The sequence below is a fragment of the Eptesicus fuscus genome, chromosome 14 (genome assembly GCF_027574615.1).
Source record: "Eptesicus fuscus isolate TK198812 chromosome 14, DD_ASM_mEF_20220401, whole genome shotgun sequence".
Taxonomy (NCBI): Eukaryota; Metazoa; Chordata; class Mammalia; order Chiroptera; family Vespertilionidae; genus Eptesicus; species Eptesicus fuscus.
In genome coordinates this window covers 33638215-33663645 of record NC_072486.1, presented here as the reverse complement: position 1 = coordinate 33663645, position 25431 = coordinate 33638215, and the positions used below count along the sequence as shown (strand labels likewise).

At 37.5% G+C, this 25431-nt stretch overlaps 1 protein-coding gene across 2 annotated transcripts in view; it reads right to left on the bottom strand.

The window, feature by feature from the left end:
* The window catches only part of SEMA3A (semaphorin 3A), a 196674-nt gene that overhangs the window by 33633 nt on the left and 137610 nt on the right, over positions 1-25431 (bottom strand). For both annotated transcript variants that reach the window (XM_028157967.2, XM_054726411.1), the window contains 6 exons: positions 14998-15140; positions 13647-13761; positions 13482-13551; positions 10421-10565; positions 4379-4598; positions 1434-1525 (listed from right to left, as the gene is read on the bottom strand). In XM_028157967.2, coding sequence (XP_028013768.1) covers positions 1434-1525; positions 4379-4598; positions 10421-10565; positions 13482-13551; positions 13647-13761; positions 14998-15140 — 785 coding nt within the window. The remainder of the gene's footprint in view (positions 1-1433; positions 1526-4378; positions 4599-10420; positions 10566-13481; positions 13552-13646; positions 13762-14997; positions 15141-25431) is intronic.

The window sequence follows — 25431 nt, the reverse complement described above, 5'->3', positions numbered from 1 at the left end:
GCCATGTACCTGTGACTGAAGAACCTAAATCTTTCCACTGGAACATTGTTTAGTTATTATTATAAGACTAGAGGCCCGACGCATGAATTTTGTGCAAGAGTAGGCCTTCCTTCCCCCAGCTGCTGGCACTGGCTTACCTCTGGCACCTGGGACCCAGGCTTCCCTCAACCCTGGCTTTGTCCGGAAGGACGTCTGGAAGGACATCCGGTCTAATTAGCATATTATGCTTTTATTTTTATAGTTGTCTATGTCATGATTTACCAGTTATTGTTCCAATGGTAATCATAATTTTAATTGAATGAGTGTATATCAGGAGCTTGCCTGATATATACTCATTCAATTATGTATGTACTTCATTTCCTCTTCAAAATATTACTGAGTACTATTTAGTTTAATAAATTGATTTAGAAATATGAGGCTAAGAAATGTCTTAGGAAGACTTTGCTTACAATTAAAATAGTTAATCAAATGAAAAATTTGATCCAGATGCTTCATTTTACAGGTAAAGATCTGAGCCACCTGGAGACTAAGTGGAATAATTTTGAGTTGTAAGATTAGATCTAAAGTTTTCTCATCCACAAAATTCTTCTAATTCCAGTTTATTTTGCAGTCTTATATGATTCTCTATTATTTTATCAATAATTGAAATCACTCCTTTTATAGATATCTACTCCCCTCTCCTATAATAAATAATATCTATCAAGGTGTGCTTCAACCCAAACTCTTCCTATTAGCTAGCGTTCCAGAAGGAACAGACATTGTGGTAAGTTATATTATTTAAGTTGGCCTTTCTCACGTCAACCCATATCCTCCAGTCTCTACCCCAATCTTATGTAAACTTGCCTTGACCTTCTGTAATTCAAGACAGAGGGACAAATATCTGTACATTTCTTAAAAGTGTAGGGTAGGAATCCATGACAAATTTACCACTAGTGATATAAAATTATTAAAACTTTTCTTCTAAGAAATAATTTTATAAAGAAAATATGATGATAAAACAATTCATTAAAAAGTTGCGGAATGGTTGAATATGTTCATTCCCCTATCATCCTGAAAGTATTTCCCTTAATAGATTCATGGAAGTTACCTATCATCCCAATTATACTGTAAAGTGTGAAAGAAAAGATTTTGGAGGTGGGGACTCATGAAGTTTGTTCATTGAGGTAACTTACATAAATAATATACAATGTAAATCACATATATTATCATTGAGAAAATAAAATATGAGCCAAGAATACATTTCTCTACATTTTTAGATTTTACTAGCATTGAAAATTTCAAGGTTTATTTTGACTAGTGTCTGGCTTTCCAATTGACAAGCTAATTAGAAGGGTATGCTAGACTTCTTGTCCATACCAAGTTTAGTGTGCAGCTGTCCTGAGGGAAAGACATACGAGTGAACTTGTTAACACTTGAAATTAAGCAGCACTCACCCGAAAAACTGCCATTTCTTCCAGCAGGACTTCTTCTAAATCATGCCACGTCTCTTTAGGAATTGAAACCACTTTAAGAACGGTTCCGACATCTTTGAGAGAAAATGGAGAAGAGCATGATTTAAATAGACCTCAACAGAGTTTAGTGTTAATGAATGGACTCAGTATTTGACCAGAAAGAACATTTTGACCTCAGTCTTCCTTTTATTTTTTTGTTACAGGATTATTAACATATTCATATGCATTTCATGCAATTAGAGTAACTACAAACATAGCATGAAACTAAAAGAATCAACTTTTTAGAAATAAATGAAGCTTTGAAGATGATATCACCCTGAACTTGCATAATTAAAAGCACATATAATAATTACTAGGTTTGATTATTATTCTTTTTAATCTCAATTGTCAGGTGTCTCAGAAAAAAAAAATACAACAAAAATAATACCAGCTTTGAAATGACAGGTTTTTCCACTTTTGTTATGGAATCAGGGACTACTATGAAGACTTAATGGAGTTTCAAAAAGCCAGGAATGTTGTCAAGCAGCAGATAATTGTTGAGTGGTTAGAGCTTCAGAGCCTGGCTGCTCATGCTCTTGTCACCTGAAAGCCTTTAGTACTTAGAGGCCCCTAAAGACAGCTGAATGACCATTAAGTGATGAATGACAACTTTATTTCTCCAAATAAACACCTTGGATTACTTACTGCAGTTTTTGTTTTTTTTTTTCCATCATTGGTTAATCAATTTTGGTCAACATTTTGGTTAATAAATTTTACAGTACTGAGGAATTTAAAATTCAGAAGCATAAATCATAAAAACTATTAAGTTGAACACAATTTAGGTAGATTTCAAGCATTGTTTATTCTAATTTTAAAATTGTTCTAATGACAAGAGCTGTCACTTTTATTTTAAGTTGGGGTAAGCAGATAGTAATTTTCCAGTATTTATAGGCACATTTCTATTTCTTGATAAAATGAAGAACAGGGCCTTATTAAATTAAACATTTTGACACTTCAGCATTTCAATTCTAATCAGCTGATCAAGTATACTTAGTTTCAACTGGCTCATTTTAATCAAGTTTAAAGAATTATTATTTGAGAAGAAAATCTTGCCAGTAAAAAATAAGTTATGGCAGAAAATAATTCAATGTATGCATATCACTGATAACCATTTTCAGGGGATCAATATGATGTGATATATGAGATCAAAAAAGGTTGCTAGTGTATCCCTTGTAAAGTTAAAAAAAAATCCTCTTTTAAGAAGATCCTTCTATGTTTACAGGACCTTAGACTCCTTATAATACCAAAGATTAAAGGTAAGTTAGGTTAAACTACTTAGTGCCTCTGATGGGTCTCCAGTATCCAAACATCACTTTATCTGTGTTCCAGATCTAGTTTTACCGAGTAGTATTTCAAACAATTTCACACAAACTGAATCAGATTACTCAACTAGGATCAATACATTATGATGTGCTACTTAGTTAAAAGATAAAATTACTGTAATCAATTTACTTTGCTGACAGATGACCCAGGTCTGTGCTGACCGATAGCCATCCACATCATTAGACATTCAACATGCTCATGAAACTGGTTCTTTTAAGGACAGCATGTGTCCAAGTAGAACTAAAAACCCATGACTGGGTTTCTTTGGTCAAAGAGCCGGAAGCAAGCTTTTGTTGCACTGACAATGAGTGACGGACTTCTCAACATGCTTAGGCCAGAGGTGAAGAAAAAGGCAAGTGTGACATTAGTGAACAAAATGAATTACTCTGTAGAGAGATCTAATTATAATTTGACATTAAATAATAAACTAAAATTTATAAAAAAAGAAACCATATCATCTTATAATTTCTAAACATATTTATCATCAGAAGTTGATATTTGCAATTCATTGACTTTTATCGAACATTGAGTGTCATTGGGATTCTGGCATTTGATATAGAAACTTTCTCACTCATAATAGTAGACTGTAATGTATTGCTCAGAACCTGACACTGTTACACCTGATAACATAGGTATTTCACAATTTTTTTTATAAAACTTTAAGTCATTAAAGCACTTACTCCAATGTTGTCATTCCCATTTAGTTAATGCAATTTTTAACCTGTTTCTCACCAAGGGAAAATAAATGTTATTATACAAGGTTTCAGTGGAGCACTCACCCAGTTTCCCATTGATTTATGTCAGTTAACAATGCTAATGGAGACTAGGAATTTATTACCTTGGAACTTGACCCTAAGTAGATAGTTTCAAATTTGTAACTGGCACTTTGAAAAAAGTATTATTAAAGAGAGTAGGGGAAAAATAAAACAATATGTCATACTAGCAATGGAATTCTTTCTGAAAATATAGCTGTAAAAAATGTGTTTTCTAATCATAGAAGTATTAAAATTATGTTGTTGGATTTCTATAGAAATGTATCTAAAAATGTATGTGATGATCCTATAACTCCATTTTGTTGTTTTTCTGATAAAGTGTTTTCACCCCCATTGAATGGCAAAAACACTGAACAAATTTTGTTGCCCAAATTTATTTGCTAGGAGATTTGCACTCTATGGTATTTTTAAAATTTGGATAATTTTGCACCAATTAATTCAGAAACCATTACTGAATGTTTTGGCAATTAATAATATGGTTTGAGCAATACATCTTTGTTCTAAAAAGCCACTGTCCAGAAAGAGTTATGACTCAATTATGGATATTGATTATTTACCTAATCATTAGCTTTACCTGATTATACTTACCAACTTTTGATTGAAACAAAAATTGAATTTAATATATGTCAAATGGCTTATAAAGATAAAACATTATAACAATAGAATGTTCAGGTTTTTTAGTCATTTATTAACATTTAACTATAACTTGAAAATGACTATAAAAACTTCCTTTGATTCTCAGTTGAATTCAATGGTCTTGAAGGGAATTTAGAGCTGAAGTCAAATATTTACCTGTTCCAATAAACATGACATCATACTGGCCATCTTCTGCATCCACTCGATCCACTACAATTTGTGTAAACTGATAATTTACATCTGTTTTGACCATTATTGGGCGGTTATTAATAGGAAACACTGGATTGTACATGGCTGGATGACTTCTTGCAAATGTTATAACATCATCAGGAAGGTCTTTGGTAGAGTCAAATCCACCAAATGTTTTGCTGGGACACTGATAAGATAAAGAGAAGGACATATTTTGATTAAAATATATTTAACATGATTATAAATTATCTATCTATAATAATAAAAGCATAATATGTTAATTAGACTGGACAGCCAGACAACCTTCCAGATGACTTTCTGGATGACCTTCCAGATGAAGCTGTGGCTGCGACTGCAAGGGCCAAGCCTCTTGTACAAATTTCATGCATCAGGCCTCTAGTCCTAATATATAAAAACCCAGGGTCCGTAACTTCCAAAATGACTGAAGGCTCGACCAACTGGAAGTCAGTCCTGAAGTCAGTGCTGGGTTGCCGGGGCGACCCAGCACTGACAGCCTCTGGTGTGGGTGCAGCGACCCAGCACTGACTGCTGAGAGAGCTGTGGATCAGGCCCAGAGAGAGGCCTGAAGAGAGAGGCAGGGTCTGATCTGCAGCCTCTGTGGCAGTGGTTGATCAGTCGTTGCCTCTCTCTTACTCTATGGGCTTCACCAGCAGCCACACCTCTGTTTCTCTCTGGGCCTCCACAGGGGCTGCTGATCAGCCCTGCCTCTCTGATCAGGCCCAGAGATAGGCCTGGAAAAGCTGACTGGCATAGAAACCAACCAATCAGATCCAAATCTGGGTGAACTGTGAGGAGCCAATGGCTGCCTAAGAGGTGGAGCTTTTGATGCTGACTGGCATAGAAACCAACCAATCAGAATCAAATTGGCCAGTAGGGGAGGGCAGTTGGGGGTGAGATCAGGCCTGCAGGGGTGGGCATTCAGGAGCGAGATCAGGCCGGCAGGGGAGGGCAGTTAGGGGTGATCAGGCAGGCAGAGGCAGTTAGGGGTGATCAGGCTGGCAGGGGAGGGCAGTTGTGGGTGAGATCAGGATGGCAGGGGAGGGCAGTTAGGGGTGATCAGGCAGGCAGAGGCAGTTGGGGGTGAGATCAGGCCGGCAGGGGAGGGCAGTTAGTGGTGATCAGGCAGGCAGGCAGAGGCAATTAGGAGTCATCAGGCAGGCAGGCAGGTGAGCGGTTAGGAGCCAGTGGTCCCAGACTGTGAGAGGGATGTCTGACTGCTGGCAGTCGGACATCCCCCAAAGGGCCCCTGATTAGAGAGGGTGCAGGCTGGGCTGAGGGAACCCCCCTCTGTGCACGAATTTTGTGCACTGGGCCACTAGTATATATATATATAAAAGGCTAAGCGACCATCCAATTGGTAGCTATGACGTGTGATGACCATCAGGGGGAAGATGCTCAATACAGGGGGATGTCAGAGAGCCAGTTTCAGCTCGATCCCCGCAGGCCAGGCTGAGGGACCCCACCTGCTGGAGGGAGCCCACTCACTCTGCAGACACCCTTTGAGCTGTGGCACTGCCCCAGATGCAGTCAGCCAGGGAAGGACCACAAGAGGTTGGCTCCAGGGAGTGTCTGGCCCTTCTCACCCAGTCCCACCCCACCAGCCACCTACTAATTAATATCTTTTCAATGTGCACAAATCTGTGCACTGGGGCACTAGTATAATAATCCTATATAATAAAAGGCAAATATGCAAATCAACCAAATGGAGGAGCCACTGATTACTATGATGTGAACTGACCACCAGGGGGCAGACACTCAACACAGGAGCTTCCCCCAGCCTGCAGGCCCTGACTGCCTGACCAAGGCCTGCAAGCCAACCTCTTGGTCCCTTCCACCAGCAGACAGGCTCCAATCACCCAATGGGGAATGGGGAACTGGGGGTGGGTGGCGGCAGATGTGGGCGGTGCCAGGCCAAGGACCCTGCCCCACCGGCCACCCCCCACACAGAGGGCGACCAGCAGCAGGGGGTGGGGCCGGCGAGCGGGTGGGAACAGCCAACCTCTCGGTCCCTCTCCCCAGCCAGCAGGCTCTGATCACCTGATGGTGAACAGGGAGACAGGGGTATAGGTGGCGGCGGGGGGTGGGGCTGGCTGCCAGCAGCCAAGAAGGATGGCCCTGATCCTAGGCAAGGCTTAGGGACTGTAGCCATGTATGAATTTCATGTACTGGGCCTCTAGTATATGACATAAATGGCCTGGGAATCTAAACCTGTGATCATTTTTTAAGTAAAAGAAATAATGTTAATTAGATTAGTAGATGTAATATATACTATGTATTTCCTAAACATATATTAAGTCACAATGGGATTTAGTTATGTCACCATTTCCTACCAAAAATTGCAAATGCATCTAATGAAAATGTATGGAAGGATCTGATGCCTCTATTAGTAGCGACACCATACATTTTATTTATGTGATATATGAAGTGTTTGGAATAGTGAATGGAATATATTAAAATTACATGTTAGAGACATTCAGCATAACTTTTTTAGATACATTTGATTCAGAATAATGTTTTTAAATATATTTGATTTTTATTGTATGTATATGCCAAAATACAAATGCTCTTTTCAAACTAAAATCCAATATAAACTATTATTTATTGCTTTGTTTCTGGTATAACCCTGAAAAGGTACCACAAAACATATCAAAAGTACTATCTCTAAAAAGTTAGTTTAGGGATAAGAACAGGTGTTATTAAGTGTTTAAATTGCAGGGACTGAAACTGACCAATCAGAATGGACCAAGCAGAGTAGATGAGGGCCATAGGAGTCAGAAAGGATGCACTGTAGTACACTGGCAAAATACCATCACTGGATATAAATGCTCCACAGAAAGCAACAAACCAAAAATGAGAAAATTCATATTTCACAGTCCCTTTTATTTCATTATGTGGTACAAGCACTCAGAGTACAATATCTCGTCTCATGCTTTTTGTCTTCCACTTAAGTAATTTCTGCCACTTAACGTAACAGTTTTGGAGCTAAAAGGAATATAGAGAAGTTCTAACAAGAGACTTAGAAGGGGAAATCAAGTGTTTGTATTACCTTGATATCTATCATTAATAATTCATGAGAAATAAAATGAATAAAACCTGTTTTGAAAAGAGTATGTATTTATGCACATATATGTATGTATACATTTGTATGTACACAGCCCCGCCCCCCCAACCCCCTCACCCCAGTGCATGATTCTCGTGCACTGGGTCTCTAGTATATTAATAGGTATAAATCTCTTAAAACAGGACCTGGCGTACAATAATTTCTAATTACTGTTATTAATTCAATATATATACACACACATACATACCAGTGTAACAGTTAAAGGAATTAAAGAATTACTTTTTCTTTAAGTAAATTATAAAATTACTCATTTTATATTATAGAAATATAAAAAAAAGTTCTATAAATTCTTAGAAGAAATGATAAAACATATTTTGTGGCATTTTTCATTATTTTTTGCTTTTCTACTACCATTTAATTATAGCTTGCAAAAATTTAGAAATGTGTGATTTAAAGTTACAGTAAGGAATTTATTTTTATTTTATCCTATATCTGTGTCATTCTTTTGCCTTTATGGACTTTTATTTTTGTATCTAGCGATACTTATTATAGGTTTTCCTTTAAAAACAAATGCCTTCTACCATGGCTGGTGAGACTCAGTTGGTTAAAGCTCTGGAGAACTGAAGGGTTGTTGCAAATCCAGGTCAAGACACATACCCAGGTTTTGGGTTTTATCCCTGTTCAGGGTGCATTGAAAAGGCACTCCCCCCTCTCTCTTTCTCTCTCTCATCACTAAAAAACATATCCTTGGGTAAAAATTTAAAAAAAGATAAATAACAATAAATATTATCTACTGACACATTATTTAAATGTCACAGAATATTTTCATCAGTAATGTGATGAAATGGCAAATTCTCAGCTGCCACCTTTTGGGATTAATGAACTCATCCAAGTGATTTTATTCATGGAGTTAGGTGTTATCTCCTCCTGGCATCTGTCTCCTAATTCTTATATCAGGCAATCCTTTCTGCCTTCTGCCTTTAGCACTTGGTGCATATTGCTGACTTAATTTCCCATGTTATGACATCTCTCCATGAATACTGGGTGAGAGCACAGGCTCTAGAACCAAACTGCCTGGACTGCATCCTAGATCCTATCCTTGCCTCAGAGTCCTCATCTGTGAAATAGGAACAATAAAGCATAATATGCAAATTGACCAAACGGCGGAATGACCGGTCACTATGACACACACTGACCACCAGGGGGCAGATCCTGAGTTGAACATCTGCCCCCTGGTGGTCAGTGCACAGGGGGAGCGCTGCTCAGCCAGAAGCCGGGCTCATGACTGGCGAACCCAGGCGGCAGTGGCCTCTCTCACCTCAGAGTCAGCGCTAAGGATCAGTGAGCCGGGCTCATGGTTGGCGAGTGCAGCAGCAGTGGTGGGTGGTAAGGAGCGAGGAGTCCCAGACTGCGAGAGCCCCAGACTGCGAGAGGGATGTCTGACTGCCTCGGGGATTGGGCCTAAGCGGGCAGGGGACATTCCCTGAGGGGTCCCAGACTGCGAGAAGGAGCAGGCAGGGCTGAGCCCCTCCCCCACAGCCCCCCCACCCCAATGCATGATTCTCGTGCACTAGGTCTCTAGTATATTAATAGGTATAAATCTCTTAAAACAGGATCTGGCATACAATAATTTCTAATTACTGTTATTAATTCCAAATATATTTTACACATCTTCAGATCAAATACTTTGTAACTCCAAATAGTAGCATAATATCTAGCACATTGAAGTAATTCCAAGTTTGTTGACGTGAACCTCATAAGAGTTTGTATTTAGAATACAGTGGCATTCATTAGCCATAGAGATATAAATAGTCTTAGGGATATAAAAATGTCCACCAACAAAGTAAAAACAGTTTACTATTAAGAAATAGAATAAATATTTTGTGCTTTTTATAAAACCCATTGGACTTCACATAATCAATAGATATTCCATCTTGTTCATTTATTCTTCTGAAATTTTATTTATTTATTTATTTATATCTACAAGCTCCATCAGCCAGAAGTAATATTTGTAAACTGGGAAAATTTTAATTTGCTCATAAATAAATTTAGCAATACAGAAATACAAGACTATTAAAAGAATTTATGCCTAATAAAATCATAGAAAGTATAACTTAAATTTAACAGAATTAAAAAAAAAAAACTGAAGTGAAATGAAAGTAATGGTTAGACTTCAAATACAAGTTTTTCATCACATAAAATTACTTCCTTAATGGTTCTTAGGATTAAAAACATCACATTTAAGTGAATGGTTCTATCAAAATATTCTATTACTTCTGCTATCATATTGAGGATGACTCCACTTATTTTCTACCATACTGAAGTCTTTTATTTTTTATCGCTACTTTAAATAAGATTCAAAGCTGTTTATATTTTGAGTTCTGTCCAATTTTTTTTTTTTTTAAGCCTGCGTGTGCCCAGGGCTTCTGGATGGTAAAGGAGAGTTTGGCGATGGCAAACAGCATCTCAAAAAGTAATAGGTCCTGCTCATTCTATGAGGTTTTTTTCACATATTTTCTTTACCTACAATATTAGCTAAAAAACTGTTTTTCTCCATTTAAGCCTCTGCTATGATCAGAGAGAGTAAGTCCAGGTGTACCCTAATTATTCCAACTCTCCATGAAGGCCATTTTCACTATATCCCATTCAGAAAATAAAATAATAAGCCTGTCCTTTCAGTTTCTATTACTCAAAGATGATGGGTATTAATAACTGGTAAGCACTGAATGTAAGCACTGATGTTCATAAAGAAAATGGTTTTAAACACGGAGTTCCATTGTGTCACAGAAACTCTTTCCTTGCTTTCATTTATAGTCTGGGAATCCTGGTTTTACATAACCTGTATTTAATATCTGGGTATAGCTGCTATTTTAAAATTTTAAGCAGACATTTACTCTTTTTATATTTTAAGCATCTAGGCTACTTACAGTTCCTGGTCGTGGGTAGGGGACTCTTCCTTGGTAAGGCACCCACTGGTAGTTGGGACCATCCCTGTGAGCATATGGACCAAGGAACACCCTTCTCACATCACTCATGCTGTACATACACACAGCTGACCCCTTGAAGATGTTACTAAAAAAGAGAGACAAGACAAGAACAAATTTCATCTCTATACAATGGTAAAGTACTGTTGACACTGAGTTCTGAAATTTTCAATATCAATGATCAAAACGAACACAAATTCTTAGCAATATCAAATAGTGTTTGAGATATTTAATTCATCTATATATTTAAACAGTACGTAAGAAACAAATTATGATTCTCAAAAATAGAAAACATGGAAGAAACCATCTCTATTATTTGTAGAATATATACTCATATTATGCATAATCTTTTATGGGAAAAACACATACACTGATATTCTAATAAGTAACTTTTAATTTTGACATCAACTAGAAATGAAAATGTAAACTTTGATAATATGTTAAGCCTCATGCGTCATAAATGAAACCAGGAAACTTTTAAACAAGAAGGCTTAAGAATTCATTTTAAAGCTGAAATGAGCAGAAAATGAATAGTCAAGGTCATATGATGTGTTACATTATATTATTTTTAACTCCCAAACCACCATAAGTATTAGATCAGCTAATTGTTGTGAAGGTATTTAAAATCACTTCTTCCCAACACTGAAAATAATTTTAAGTCAGTAGCTATCACATCCTAGTCAAGGTGGAGTATTATAGCAATTATCCCCATCATTTTGCTAGACAAAAATCAGGTAATTGAAGCAAACTGGAAGTTTGCCATGAGGTGCCACAATTTTCCATTTTATTTTACTTATATAAGTACATGTTGAGGGATGTATTTATAGCATGATATAAAACAGTTGTGCACATTTAAAATATGGAATGCTTATCTTTTAACCAATCTTTCCCAGAGAAAATTACATATAAATCAGACCAAATGAAAAACATGTGTTTATAAGATTTTATTATACAGAAATCACTGCATATATATAATGTCTAGTGGAGTGCAAGCTTCATGAGGGATGAAAGCATGCCTGGGTTCTCTTCTGTAGCTTCAGTTGCATACTGCATGACCCCTGACACAGAGTCGATCTCAGTAAATAGCTGTAGAGTTTAATAACAAACTATATAAATAAAAGCCTAAGCAACTGTCCAACTGTTCGATCATCCACCTGGTAGCTATGACGTGCAATGACCACCAGGGGGCATACACTCTGACCAATAGAGGAGGGAGCCTGATTCCTTGTGGAATCAGCCATGGGTTAGGTTGCTGCTGGGGCACTGTCAGTTCCGAATCTGCCTCACCCGCATCCTGGACCCAGAGAGGAGGGAGGTGGGAGGGAGCAGTGGGCATCCAGGTCCTGGGGGCTGGGCCTGCAGGAGGGGGTCTCACAATCCGAGAGCCCTCATGGGAGGTCACAGAGCCAGTTTTGGCCTGAGCCCCGCAGGCCAGGCTGAGGGACCCCACTGGTGCAAGAATCCGTGCACCCGGTCTCTAGTATTTTCATAATAGAATAGCACGTTAATACACATATGATACATCATAGATTCTAACGTTTATTTAACCATTTTCATCTCTTTTGAAATAAGTCAACACTGATTATAATTTACAGCTCTTAAGACTAACTCACATGCAGACATCAATCTCACTGAAGTAGAGAGGCAGAATTATTTTACGCATTATTAAGCCAGTGATTTTCAAAGTGTGTTCTCTAAGACCAACAGCATGGGGTCACCTGGGAATGTGTTAGAAATGCAAATTCTTAGGCCCTGCCCCATTCCTACAGAATCAGGAACTGTGGGGGCAGGGCCTAGCCATCTGTATTTTGACATGCTCTCTAGGTCTGTGGACGGCAAACTGCGGCTCACGAGCCACATGAGGCTCTTTGGCCCCTTGAGTGTGGCTCTTCTACAAAATACCACGGCCTGGGCGAGTCTATTTTGAAGAAGTGGCTTTAGAAGAAGTTTAAGTTTAAAAAATTTGGCTCTCAAAAGAAATTTCAATCGTTGCATTGTTGATATTTGGCTCTGTTGACTAATGAGTTTGCCGACCACTGCTCTAGGTGATTCAATGAATTCTCTCGAGTCTGAGAACCACTGTACAGGCATTGAGGAAGCAGAGAGATGGGTTAAAGTTTGTTTAGTTTGGACCTCTCACATTCTTTAGTTGTCATTCTGTTTTTAAACCAAAGGGGGAAACTATTTAGGCTTGTATATCATTTTAGCAATATGGGTTTTTAAATTTTTACTTGTTATTTTTAAAATTAAGTAAAAATATCCAATCAATTTGTAATGGCGTTAATATTTACAGAATAAATCAATTTTGGATATTGCAGTTAATCTTCCTCTTATGCTATCGCAATCCCCTGTAGCATTTTACCTGACTTTTGATTTTAAATTACTCTTCTTTTAAACATTTATCCATATAGGAACACATACCCTTACTTATGTGCTTGTATATTTCCTTGAACGATTCCAGGTAATGTAAACTTTATACTGAATGTAATAGAAAATAATTGCTGTTTGATTTATAGCAAGAGCCTTGAGGGACATATAAACTGGGGGGAGGGGAAGGGCAAAAAGGGAGGAAGGAAAAGGTAGTAAGGAGGGGAAGGACAAAGGGACAAAGAGTGAGGAAAGAAGAGGGGCTAGGAAGATGAGGAGAAGAGATAGGAGAGGGGAGGGAAAAATGTTTTTTCACTCTTACTTTATAGTATTGTAAACTTATAAAACAGATTCCCATTTTTATAAAATTCTACATTGTGCTCAATTTGTAAAATCAAAGCTATATATAGAACAAGACATACATTTTTCAGAGTTATTTTTGTAGTGATATTTTTTGCTAAAATTAATTTTTTTACAACTATTGAGATCATAAATTATTTCAGCCATCCAAGAATGCACACCTCAAAGGTTAAGCCAACATTCTTCTTCCATGAATATATTTTCACTAATGATGGATGCTAAGAAAGCACCTAAAGGACATAAAGTTTCTATGATAAGATGGTAAAAAGTTGTTTACCTGGAAGTTGTAAACACTCCATATACAATTGGATTTTTAGGATCTTTAGAATTCATTAGGAATATATCCTCTGTTTGAAAACAAAATTGAGAAAAGTTGCATTTTTTATTATCATGGCAAAGTCTGAGCAAACATTCTCTGTAAAATATCACCAGCTGTACTTACGAAGTTCATCAAAGTGAGTGTCAATGCCGTTTGGACCTGGCACTGAGCAAATCAGACGAGCTTTGAGGAATGTCGTCCATTTATTCACCAGACTTCTGTGCCCCCCGAAGTCGTTCTGAAAGGAGAAAACGCTGGTTTTGGGAACCTTGCATGCAAAAGCTAATCTCAAATATTTCTCTTATCTTGAGATAGATTCACAATATAATTCCTCATATTTCAAAATGAGAAAGGAGAAAATTTGAGTGACATGATACAAATACCTGTGCTTTTAAAATCATATTGCTGGTCAAATTTATTCACTCAAACTTTATTCAAGGAATGACTTACAGGGGAGGACAGTTAGGGGCAATCGGGCCAGCAGGGGAGAGCAGTTGGGGGCAACTGTGCCTGCAAGGGAGGGCAGTTGGGTGTGACCAGGCCTGCGGGGGAGGGCAGTTGGGGGTGACCAGACTGGCAGGGGAGGGCAGTTAGGGGCAATCGGGCTGGCAGGGGAGCAGTTAGGCATCGATCAGGCTGGCAGGGGAGAGGTTAGAGGGTGATCAGGCTGGCAGGCAGGCATGCCAGCAGGCGAGTGGTTGGGAGGCAGCAGTCCTGGATTGTGAGAGGGATCCCAGATTGGAGAGGGTGAGAGGGTGCATGCTGGGCTGAGGGACCCTGCACGAATTTCGTGATCTGGGCCTCTAGTATATAATAACAGTTGACTTTGTCCATATTGCACATATACTGTACTATACAGTGGTAGAGGGGAAATTAGTACTGTTATCATATCTTCACACTGATACTAATTAATCCATAAGTATTGATCAATTTTTATTATATATATCTAAACTTATAATGCCATATTACATTTAATTTTGTGTCATACAGTAAATAATTATGCAGATCAATTTCAAAGCCTCAAAATTATGTATGTGCATGTGTACATAGGATGTTATAATAATCAATTTATAAAAACAATATTTATTACTTTTATATTAATAATTTAGTTATCCTAACAACAAATATTCATTCAAAAATTATACATTTTAGGGAAGTGTGCTAGGTTTGAGGATACAAAAATGTATATATTCTCCTAGGTAATATAAAATATTTATTTCTCTAGACTTTCAAACTAAGTCCACGTAATATAATTTTGAAGTAATGCCTCACAACCTATGCTTGCTTGTTTGACTATGAAGTTACTCATAAACAATGATATGTTTTCAATCATTTTTCAGCATTTAAATATTTATAATGATAATTCAAGAATTTTAGTCAGATTTTTCATTGCATTTGCACATAGGTGGAAAAGAAAAAGAAATGAAATTGTGATTCAACAGTATCTTCCTCAATTTATTTTTCTTCACCTCACCTTGCATATCTGACCTATTCTAGCATGAGTGGCTTTTCCAGTGTGTTCTCCATCTATCGCATTTTCACGGAAGAAAAAATATACTTTGTCATCTTCAGGGTTGTCACTCTCTGGGATGAGGTGGGCACTAATGAACCTTGGATCTGAGAGACAAATTATAGGATAAATATGAATTCACATTTGGATGTATAATACCATTCATTACAGTGCATTTTCACTTTCTTTTAACTCCTATTTGATATATTTCAAGAACTAATTTTGCTTAGTTCACTTTTTCCAGTATATGTGAACCACTCCTTTTTCAAATGACAGTTGACACTTAATATTATTGTATATTAGTTTCAGGTATACAGCATGGGGTTTAGACAATAATAGAATTTACACGGTGTTCCCCACAACAATTCTAGTATACACCTGGCACCATACATCGTTATTTAATATTATTGGCTGTATTTCCTATGATAAACTTATATCCCCATGACTATTCTGTAACTGCAATTGTGTATTTCTTAATTCCTTCACCTATTTTTACCAAGATCCCCAACTAGTGTCCCATAAAGCACCGTAAGTTTGTTCTCTGTATCTATGAGTTTGTTTCTGTTTTGTTTGTCCATTCCTTATGTATTTTAAACTATGTTACAAGTTACCTTATATGTAATAAAAACACTCATTAATTTTTTCCCCCAGAAAGTTAGGACTAGGTGCAGAAATCAGCAGTGTGACCACATAGTTCAAATGCATTACTGGCTAAAAAAATATTTGGCAAACTTTAAGTGCTATCTAATATTACTTATTGCCATCACCAATAAGTATTCTTCCTTCCAAGCATAAGATATTCTAAATCAAACTACCAATTCATCTATTCCAGTTTCCAGCAAAAATTGGGTAGGAGGGGAGAAATGAGATCCACATAATACAACAATAAAAAATAAATCCTGTCATGTTGTTCCCATCTCGGTGAACAGCAATATCATTTTCCAGGCACTCAAGCCAAAAACCCTGGGGCCACCCTGAGTCCTCTCTGTCTCTCACATTCCACATTCTATCAGCCCATCCCTATTTTCACCATTTCCTACCACATCCTTTAAGACCTGTCTCTCTCAGACCACCATTGCCAGCAATAGACACCTTATAGCCTCTTTGATTCTACCTTACCAACCTTGGCTCACTTCTCCACACAACAGCCAGAGTGCACCTCTGCTATGTCACTTACCTCTCTAAGCCCTCCTATATCTTTCCAAACCACTCACAATGAAATATTAATTCTTATAGTAATCAGAAGCCCTATACAGTCCAGCCCCTGCTACCCCACATGCCTTTTCTTCAACCTACCCTTCCTTCTCTAAGTCACTCCTAGTCAGCCAAGCCTCCCCCTTCTGGTTCTCAAACAAGTCAAGCCCTCTCAGTCCTGTCTCAAATCATTCTGCCCTGTGTATCTCTCTGCCCTCCTATATCCTCAAGTGTGGGTTCCTACTACTACTCAGGTCTTTGTTCAAATATTGCATTATCAAAAAGCCCCTTGTTGATTACCTTCTTTAAAAGCCTTGAAATCCTTATACCAGGGCTTAAAAAACAAACAAAACAACAACTTATTTTCATTCATTAATTTTGTTCCTAAGATGGTTCATTGCCTGCTATTAAACAGCTCTCTGCCTCTGTCTATATCTAATATTCATTTGCTTATTTTCTTTTCTCTCTCCACCCAATGCAGTATAATTTCCATGAGAAGAAGAACTTGGCATGTTTTGCTTGGTGCTGTGATTCAATAGCCTAAAACACAGTGAGCAGTCAACAAATATCTGTGCTAGGAGGGAAGGAAAGAAAAAAGGGAAAAAAAAATAAGTCTGTCTAGATTAAACACAGGGTTTAGAGTCCTATTTCAAAAAACCTTCTGTAAATACCCTGGGTTGATCTGGTTGTGGCTCATACAAACTGTATAAAATATGTACTAGCTTCACGGCTTTACTATGTGACATACTAAAAAGTTGACTTCCTCTCACTGAGAGCACTTATTGCAGGTATTTAAATTCTTAGAGTAATCTACCTATACTCCCATGGTGCATTATGTTAACAATGAAATATATACCCACCGGTCAGCCTCATACTTAAGAGACCAGAAAAGAATTCAGAATCCCGAAACCAGATTTATTTATGTTATTGAGTGCCAGTCTTTACACCTGTGAATAATCATTATTATCCTCTTTTCCATGCTTGTAGCCTTCCTTTAACATTTGTTCTGGGACCATGTACTTAGTATATCTCACAGGGCTACACTCCACTATCCTTCTTAGGCAAATTATACAGACTCTCTAAAACATATGAATATTACCTATTCACATTTTAAGTTCAGTGTTCCACTGTAATAAGAGTAGGAAAATAGTAACTTAAAAGTTGGAATCACTTAGCACCAGAATTTTTTAGATACATAAAATAATGTATTACTTTAAACGTAATAATTGTTTGCAAATCTGATCTTCATAAAATTGTACTTGTTCATATGTATATGAGGAATTTTGTGAGGAATAGTTAATGTGACAGTAGGAATTTTAATGTACAAACCAAAGAAGTATTACCTCACCGATGAAATTAGATTCCTAGAAGTGAGGTGTGAGTGTATGAAAGAACACAGTTCATCACTTGCATCTTTTGTGACTTTTTTTTTTTTTTTTTTTTTGAGAGAGAGCGTGGGGAAGGGACAGAAAAAAAGGAGAGAAACATGGATGTCTGATAGAAACATCAGTTGGTTGCCTCCTGTACATGCCCCGAATGGGGATGAAATCTGCAACCTGGATATGAGCCCTGACCTGGGATCATTTGGGTGTACGGGATGACACTCCAACCAACTGAGCTACCTGGCCGAGGTTTCGGTGACCTTGACAATACTCTTACTTCTCAGATATCAAATGCCTAATTTTAAAATTGTGTTCTATTCACCCTGTGTGTCACAAATAGTTTATATACAAATATTTTATTATTTTTAATTAAATTTATTGGGGTGACATTGTTCAACATGAACATATACAAACAAATATTTTAAACTTAAATAGTGCATGTGAAACAATTTTATAAAATGTTAACAAAGATATTATGTTATTATTAGATGATACCAAGAGGAAGCTTCAATCACATGTTAAGTTTAAGGGATCACATTAAAATTCAGCTACAGAATTTTTATTTTTAATTATAAAAACTCACACATTCTTCTGCTTTAGTACTGGAGCAATGGAGAAGAAGTTGGTCTAATATTACCCCCAAAATGAGTGCAGTTGTTCATACAAACACTTGAATAACTTAAATAATTTCAAGTAATTAAATCCAACTATCTTTTATTTCATCATAAATATATACAAGACACCATGTAAAAAACAAAATGAATAATATATATTTCTTGTTCTCAGAAGGCAATAATCTAACAAAAGCAATGTTAGAAGCACAAAAACAACAACAATACAAAGAAATTTTACATGTATAAATATTCTCTTGATGTTTGAGCATGAGAGAAGTCATATCAAGCATCATGTTCACTTTCTAAAATATGTCAGGATAATTATCAGCTTACAAATGTGGATGCTAGTGAGAAAGAATTCAAACAACATATGAACTACTTGGTAAAAGGGTTTTCAATCCTTATCTCTCCTTCAATATCTGATACTACAGGAGTGGAAGATATTATAGATGAATTAACAGTTTGACATAGCTTCAGGTACAGCCAAAAACTAAAATTATACATGGAAAATAACAGCTAAATTTATTAAAATATAAAAAGAGAAATAATGCCAATTTAATAAAACTTATCTTTAAGAAATTTAGATTATATCTTATACTGGAAAAGATTCATTCTTATTATAATAAAACTAGAGGCCTGGTGCATGAAAATTCATGCACTGGAGGGGAGTCCCTCAGCCCGGCCTTCCCCCTCTCACAGTCCAGGAGCTCTCAGGGGCAGGAGGCAACCCAGCGATCAGGGGAAGATGACGCCCCCATCACAACTCTGCTGCTGCCACTGCCGTCAGCACAAGCCTCAGCTGGCCCTTGTTACCTGAGCCTTGGGCGGCCCTGGGTAGCTGGGCAGCTGCTATCTGAGGTTTGCCTGAACCTCAGGCCGACCCTGGGCGGCTGGGCAGCCAACATCTGAGGCTTGCCTTTGCCTTGGGCCCCTGGGCAGCCGGGCAGCCAACATCCGAGGCTTGCCTGCACCTCGGGCCAGCCTGGGTGGCTGGGGAGCTGAGGGCCTGGGCACCGCCATCTTGTGGCTGTGGGCGCCGCCATCTTTGAGGGCGTGGAAGTCAAGTCAATTAGCATATTCCCTCCTTATTGGTTGTGGGCATTGCCATCTTTGTGAGGGTGTGACAGTCAATTAGCGTATTCCCTCTTTCTTAGATAAGATAGGTGTCTCTATATGATCTCTTCAAAAAATTTAAAATAAATATTTTTCTAATATTTCAAATTTAGAAATTCTTTTTGGTCAAAACGTCTGCTCACTATTCATAATCTACTTCTTCAATCCTCCAATTTTGTCTTCTATTTTCTTGTGCTATTTTGTCCTCTTATCTCCTTTCTCATTCCCCTAGACCAGTGGTCAGCAAACTCATTAGTCAACAGAGCCAAATATCAACAGTACAACAATTGAAATTTCTTTTGAGAGCCAAATTTTTATAAAAATATATTTTATTGATTTTTTACAGAGAGGAAGGGAGAGGGATAGAGAACTAGAAAAATCGATGAGAGAGAAACATCGACCAGCTGCCTCCTGCACACCCCTCACCGGGGATGTGCCCCCAACCAATGTACATGCCCTTGACCAAAATCGAACCTGGGACCTTTTCAGTCCACAGACCGACGCTCTATCTACTGAGCCAAACCGGTTTTGGCAAGAGCCAAATTTTTTAAACTTAAACTTCTTCTAATGCCACTTCTTCAAAATAGACTCGCCCAGGCCGTGGTATTTTGTGGAAGAGCCACACTCAAGGGGCCAAAGAGCCGCATGTGGCTCGTGAGCCACGGTTTTCTGACCACTGCCTTAGACTATTCCTCTCCTCACTGGTGAATTCTCTTTATTCAATCTGAACATTCTAATCAGTCATTCTAATTGTTTTCCCTATTTCCCTAGGACCTCTTAGCCTTATGAACATTCACTATTCCTGCTGTGCAAAACTCAGAACTTCCTTCCACTTGCTTCTACATCTAAGCAAGGATAAAGAAAATCAAGTAGTAATGGTATATGGGTGTGCTATAAATTCACTCTATATTAAATAAGAATCTTGGTGACCCTAAGGAATTAGTATACTTATTGTAGATGTACTAACAACAACTTTAAAAAGTCATTCAGATTGTCTTAAAATCAATAAGGTACTACCATCTCTCACTTTACATTCCAAAGATGAATTTGTTATTTGCTATATTGATAAGGCCCAGACCACCCTATTTTTTCTTCCTTCATCCCTCAATTTTTCTTTTCTGCGGAGAAATGAGCTATCCTCTAATAAGGCCTCCCTTTATTTGCTATCAATCCAATAATGTACAGAATATTACTCCAATAATAATCTTTCTTCATGCAATCACTCACCATGTTTATTTTCACTTATCAAATATTTCCTAAGCACTTACTATGTGCTCTGCAGAGTGGAAGATTAGGGGATATTATGGTAAAAAGTGTTATGCTTACTGTCTGTGAGAGAATACCAACAATTAAATAAATTATAAAACTGCATAAAAAGAACAAAACTGAGAGTTTGGAAATAATGCAGAAGGAAATGGAAGAGTCAATCTTGCCTTGAAAGAATTAGGGAATGTTTTTCTCAGAAGATATGACATATAATTCAAGGCCTAAAGAAGAACCAGGAGTGTCCCAGGCAGAAGGAACATATGTGATAAGTCACAGAAACAGCAGAGAATGCTGTGCACACAGAGAGTGACCAGTGAAGACAGAGGTGGTCAGATATGACGAGAGAAGGTTAAACAGAAGCCAGAACAAAAGGGAAGCAGTTTATTGTCCTACTAGCTATGAGGGAAACCCTGAGTGTTTTAAACCTAGTGATGCCATTCTCAGATTTCTATTTTGAGGAGATCATTCTGGTTCCTGTAGAGAAAACAGTTATAGAGAGGCAAGAATGAAGGCAGAAAGATCAGTCTGGAGAGTGGTGAGAAATGATGGTAATATTGAGCTATAAGTAAAGAAGTAGACACATGCAGGGTTTATGTAAAAGTAGAATTGATGGATTATGTTCATTGATAAGATGTTGTATATAAGGAGTAGTAGGAAAAATGATAGAAAATATTAAAGAAATGTCTGATTTAAATAACTGGTTGGATGGGATTCATTTATTTGGTTAGGGCACATTTGAGGAAGGATAGATATGAGAGTGAGGAAAAAAAGATGAGCTTAAAATTCAAATTCTGACTAAAATATCCTACCTAGATATCTCACTGCAACTTTAATTCATCACACCAAGCAAGGAGCATAGCAACTTCTCTTTTAAAAATGTTTTGCTCCTTCCTCCCTTTCCATTTTGGTTATTGTCAACATCAATATCTAGATATAAAATGTTATTTTACCTTAAATTGCCTCCCTCCATCTCCTACAGTTCTCCTTTGCACTCTTAATTTATTATCAAATACATCCCTGCTACCATTTTTACTACCTTTTTACTGTTACCCTCACAATTAATGTCCTTTTTAATTTACAGTTATATTTTTGCAATCCTCTAACTGGCCTTCTACATGTATTATCTATTTCTTCTAAGCCATGCATACAGTGCTTCAGAAGTAAGTATGAATGCATTAATACCATACATTATCAAAAAACAGATGGCAGGTGTCATAGGATATGACAAAATAGCATAAATTAAGCAGAGAGGACAATAATTCTGCTGTTACTCCGAGCCAGAAAAATGGCTAAGAGCAGTTATTACATATATATATATATATATATATATATATATATATATCCACATATTTAGCTCCAATCTTTCTAGCACAAGAATAAAATGGAAAACATTGTCAGTTACATTATTCACAGTGTCTCTAATGTAGAAAATAAATGAAGGGCAATCAGTGTCATTCACAAATGAACTTTTACCTATTGTTCCAGCAGAACTGACTACTACTCCTTCTTTAAGTGCTTAGTGAACCTGTTTATCATTCTAGAAAACACCATAGATACTGACTTTATAGGCATGTGGCTCACATAACACAAAAGTTTGCTTCTACTTCTTTTATAACATTTAATTCATTTTCTATTATCCTCATGTTTCTATTTAGTATGACAGGCATTTGTCCTATATTCCTCCCTAGCTTGCCTTCAGCTTCTCTACAGAACTAAGTATTCCCCGAAGCACATTCTGAATCTGTCCCACTGCAACCACTCAGATGAGGGTCCTCACACTTCTCTCCTGGTAGTCACATGGGGTCTACTTCCCTCGCTGCTGGCCTCACCTTGTCCTAACCATCGTGTACTGTCTATCGCCTTTGGGCACACAAACCATTCCCTGGCACCTGGTGCACATTTTTTAATTAGAATCCATCAAACTCTGATTTACTCACTTGTTTTCTTTCCCCTTTCTTCTTATAAGCCAGTCTTTTTATTTTTTGCTGACTATTTCTTCCATACTAAGCATAATTTCTGAAACAGAGCATTGTTCTTAAGAAGTAAATGAATTAAAATCTCCTAAATTAAAATGTGTAGGTTTTATTTTCATTCTGTGACATTTAAAAAAAAATTGCTTTTCAATTACAGTTAAGATGCAGTATGATATCAGTTTCAGGTCTACAACATAATGTTAGGTATTTATATAACACTAGAGGCCCGGTGCATGGATTTGTGCACCGGTGGGGTCCCTCAGCCTGGTCTGTGGGGATTGGCCAAAACTTGCTCTCCGACATCCCCCGAGGGGTCCCAGATTGTGAGAGGGCAGTTCTTGAGTGACACACCCTGGAATCGGGCTCCCTCCTCTCTGGTTCCGGGTGAGTCACTTGAGAACCACAGTTGCCACTTCACAGCTCAGCAGCTCCTGCATTGAGTGTCCGCCCCCTGGTGGTCAGTGCATGTCATAGCTACCACTTGGAGCGTCTGCCCCCTGGTGGTCATTGTGCAACATAGCTACCCATCAGACAGTCGGATGGTGGCTTAGGTTTTTATATATATAGATAGATACAAAGTGATCACCCTGATAACCCTAGTACCCTCTGACACCAAAAATAGATATTATGATATTATTCACTATATTCCCTATGCTGTATTTCACATCCCCATGACCATTGTTATAACTGGCATTTGTGTAGATTTTATTTTTTTAAAGGAAGTATAACATTTTGTTGCCTTCTGACATTGTTAATTAAAGCTTCTGGGATGAACTGAACTCGATATCTAGGTTTCTGGTTAAAGAAATGCTTAGACATTCTTATTTAAATTGCAACTATTTTTAAGAGGTATAGTACACAATAGCAGGTTTTCAAATAGTCTTCTGAAATTTTACGAATATTCTTTTAACCTGGAAGAAGCTTTTCTTTTTTTTTTTATTGCATCCTTTGTGTCAGACAATGAATACAGCAAAAATCAATGACCTGTTTGCAATTTTTCAAAATTAGATTCCATCAATAGGATTAAAGTAACATAAGGCATGTTTCTCCATTATATGAAGCTAAAAACAATGCATGTGTTGGAGTTCAGAGGTTACCATTGTCCTGAAAAACTACATGCTATTCAGTAACTGGTCTTATCATCAAAAATTCCCCATGGAAAAGTTTTACCACTCAGACTGATCTACTGTATCACTTCTCCTTAGGAACCTAAGAAAGTTATTCGAAAGATGCTATTCTACTTCCAGTTGCTACCATCAAATGGCACGCAGAAATGAGAAGTAATCCAAACTTACTAGTTTCTTTTTCTTTTAAAGTTGTGTCTGTGGCCTATTAAAGCAGAGGATGCCTATTTCCAGCCTCCAGATAAAATTCCTGATTTCGGAGTGGCCACGTCCATTGAAACTAACAGGTACACATACACAGATCTTTTCATAATGTAACCAGCTACAATGCCCCTTGATAACGTGCCCCATTGCGATGTTCTCAACTCTGTAAAGTTCACATTCTCATGACGATAATTTAACAAAATCTTTCAGCTTGTACAATTCGAAAATATTTCTTGCTGCATGGAACAGGAAACCAGTGTGGATGTATGTTAAAGTTGACATCAAAAGAAAGTGGAAAAACCCATTTAAGCAAGATCAAAGTGCATTTATCTCAGCAGCACAAAACTGCAATGCAAACACTGTGAAAGGTAAATACAGTGGGAAAGGATTCTCTCATTTGGATAGCTTGACTGGTATGCCTTTGGGGAAGAAACTTTGTCTTTGCAGGTACTGTGGTACTCTTGCAATGCCCTGAGCACATGGCAGAAGCTGAACAAATAATCATATTTAATAATCTTGGGCCAATGCTATGATGTGAAGCATGGGATCTGTAGTCAAGATAATAGCAATAAGCCCTGGGTAAATACACTTCTCTTTTCTCCCCCCGCTTTATCTCCTTTACCACCCCCTTGACATTCTTCCACACCTCATCTCACAGATGGCATTTCTTGCAAAATTCACGTTTGGGTACCACCTGCCACTTGAAATAGTACCACTCTGTCGAAATATTTTTAGCAGCTGCAAATTAAACTGTCCTTCAGGTGCAATCTCGCACTTAATGAAAATGACACCTTGGCACAGGACACGCAGCTGCCTTTATGATTCATTTGGCAGCCGGAGCTTATTTAAATAATGAACACATTTTCCTGCTCTCAACATTAGGATCAGTCAGAATCCTGGGTATAGCAACATTTTGACCAACATTTGGCTGGACCTATCCTTTCCATGAACAAGCCCACAAAGTATAAGAACATACAACTACATTGTAGAAATATTTTTTTTTTCCTGAAAGTGAACTAAATTTAAAGGATGATTAATGAAGGCTTTTAGGGTGTCTATAAATTTAGAAGTTAGGACATATATTGGGTTTCTAGGATATAAATTATACATAGTTCATTAGAATAGAGGATGGAATGAATGATTGTAAGCTGTCTTATGTAAATACTACAAGGACTAGTTTCACACCATGAAACACTCATTCAATCCTCTTGCAAAGCATGTTAGGAGGTTCCACAGCAGAATGAGAAAACCATAAATCCACTGGAGAAAAAAACCTCAAAATTACTCATCTCTCTGAATCAATTATGATTCCACTTATGAGAGTAAAAGGAACCTTTCAAAATTTGTACAGTTATCTATCTATCATCTATCTATCTATCTATCTATCCATCCATCATCTATCTATCCATCATCTATCTATCATCTATCTATCATCTATCTATCATCTATCTATCTATCTATCTATCTATCTATCTATCTATCTATCTATCATCTATCTATCTATCTATCTATCTATCTATCTATCATC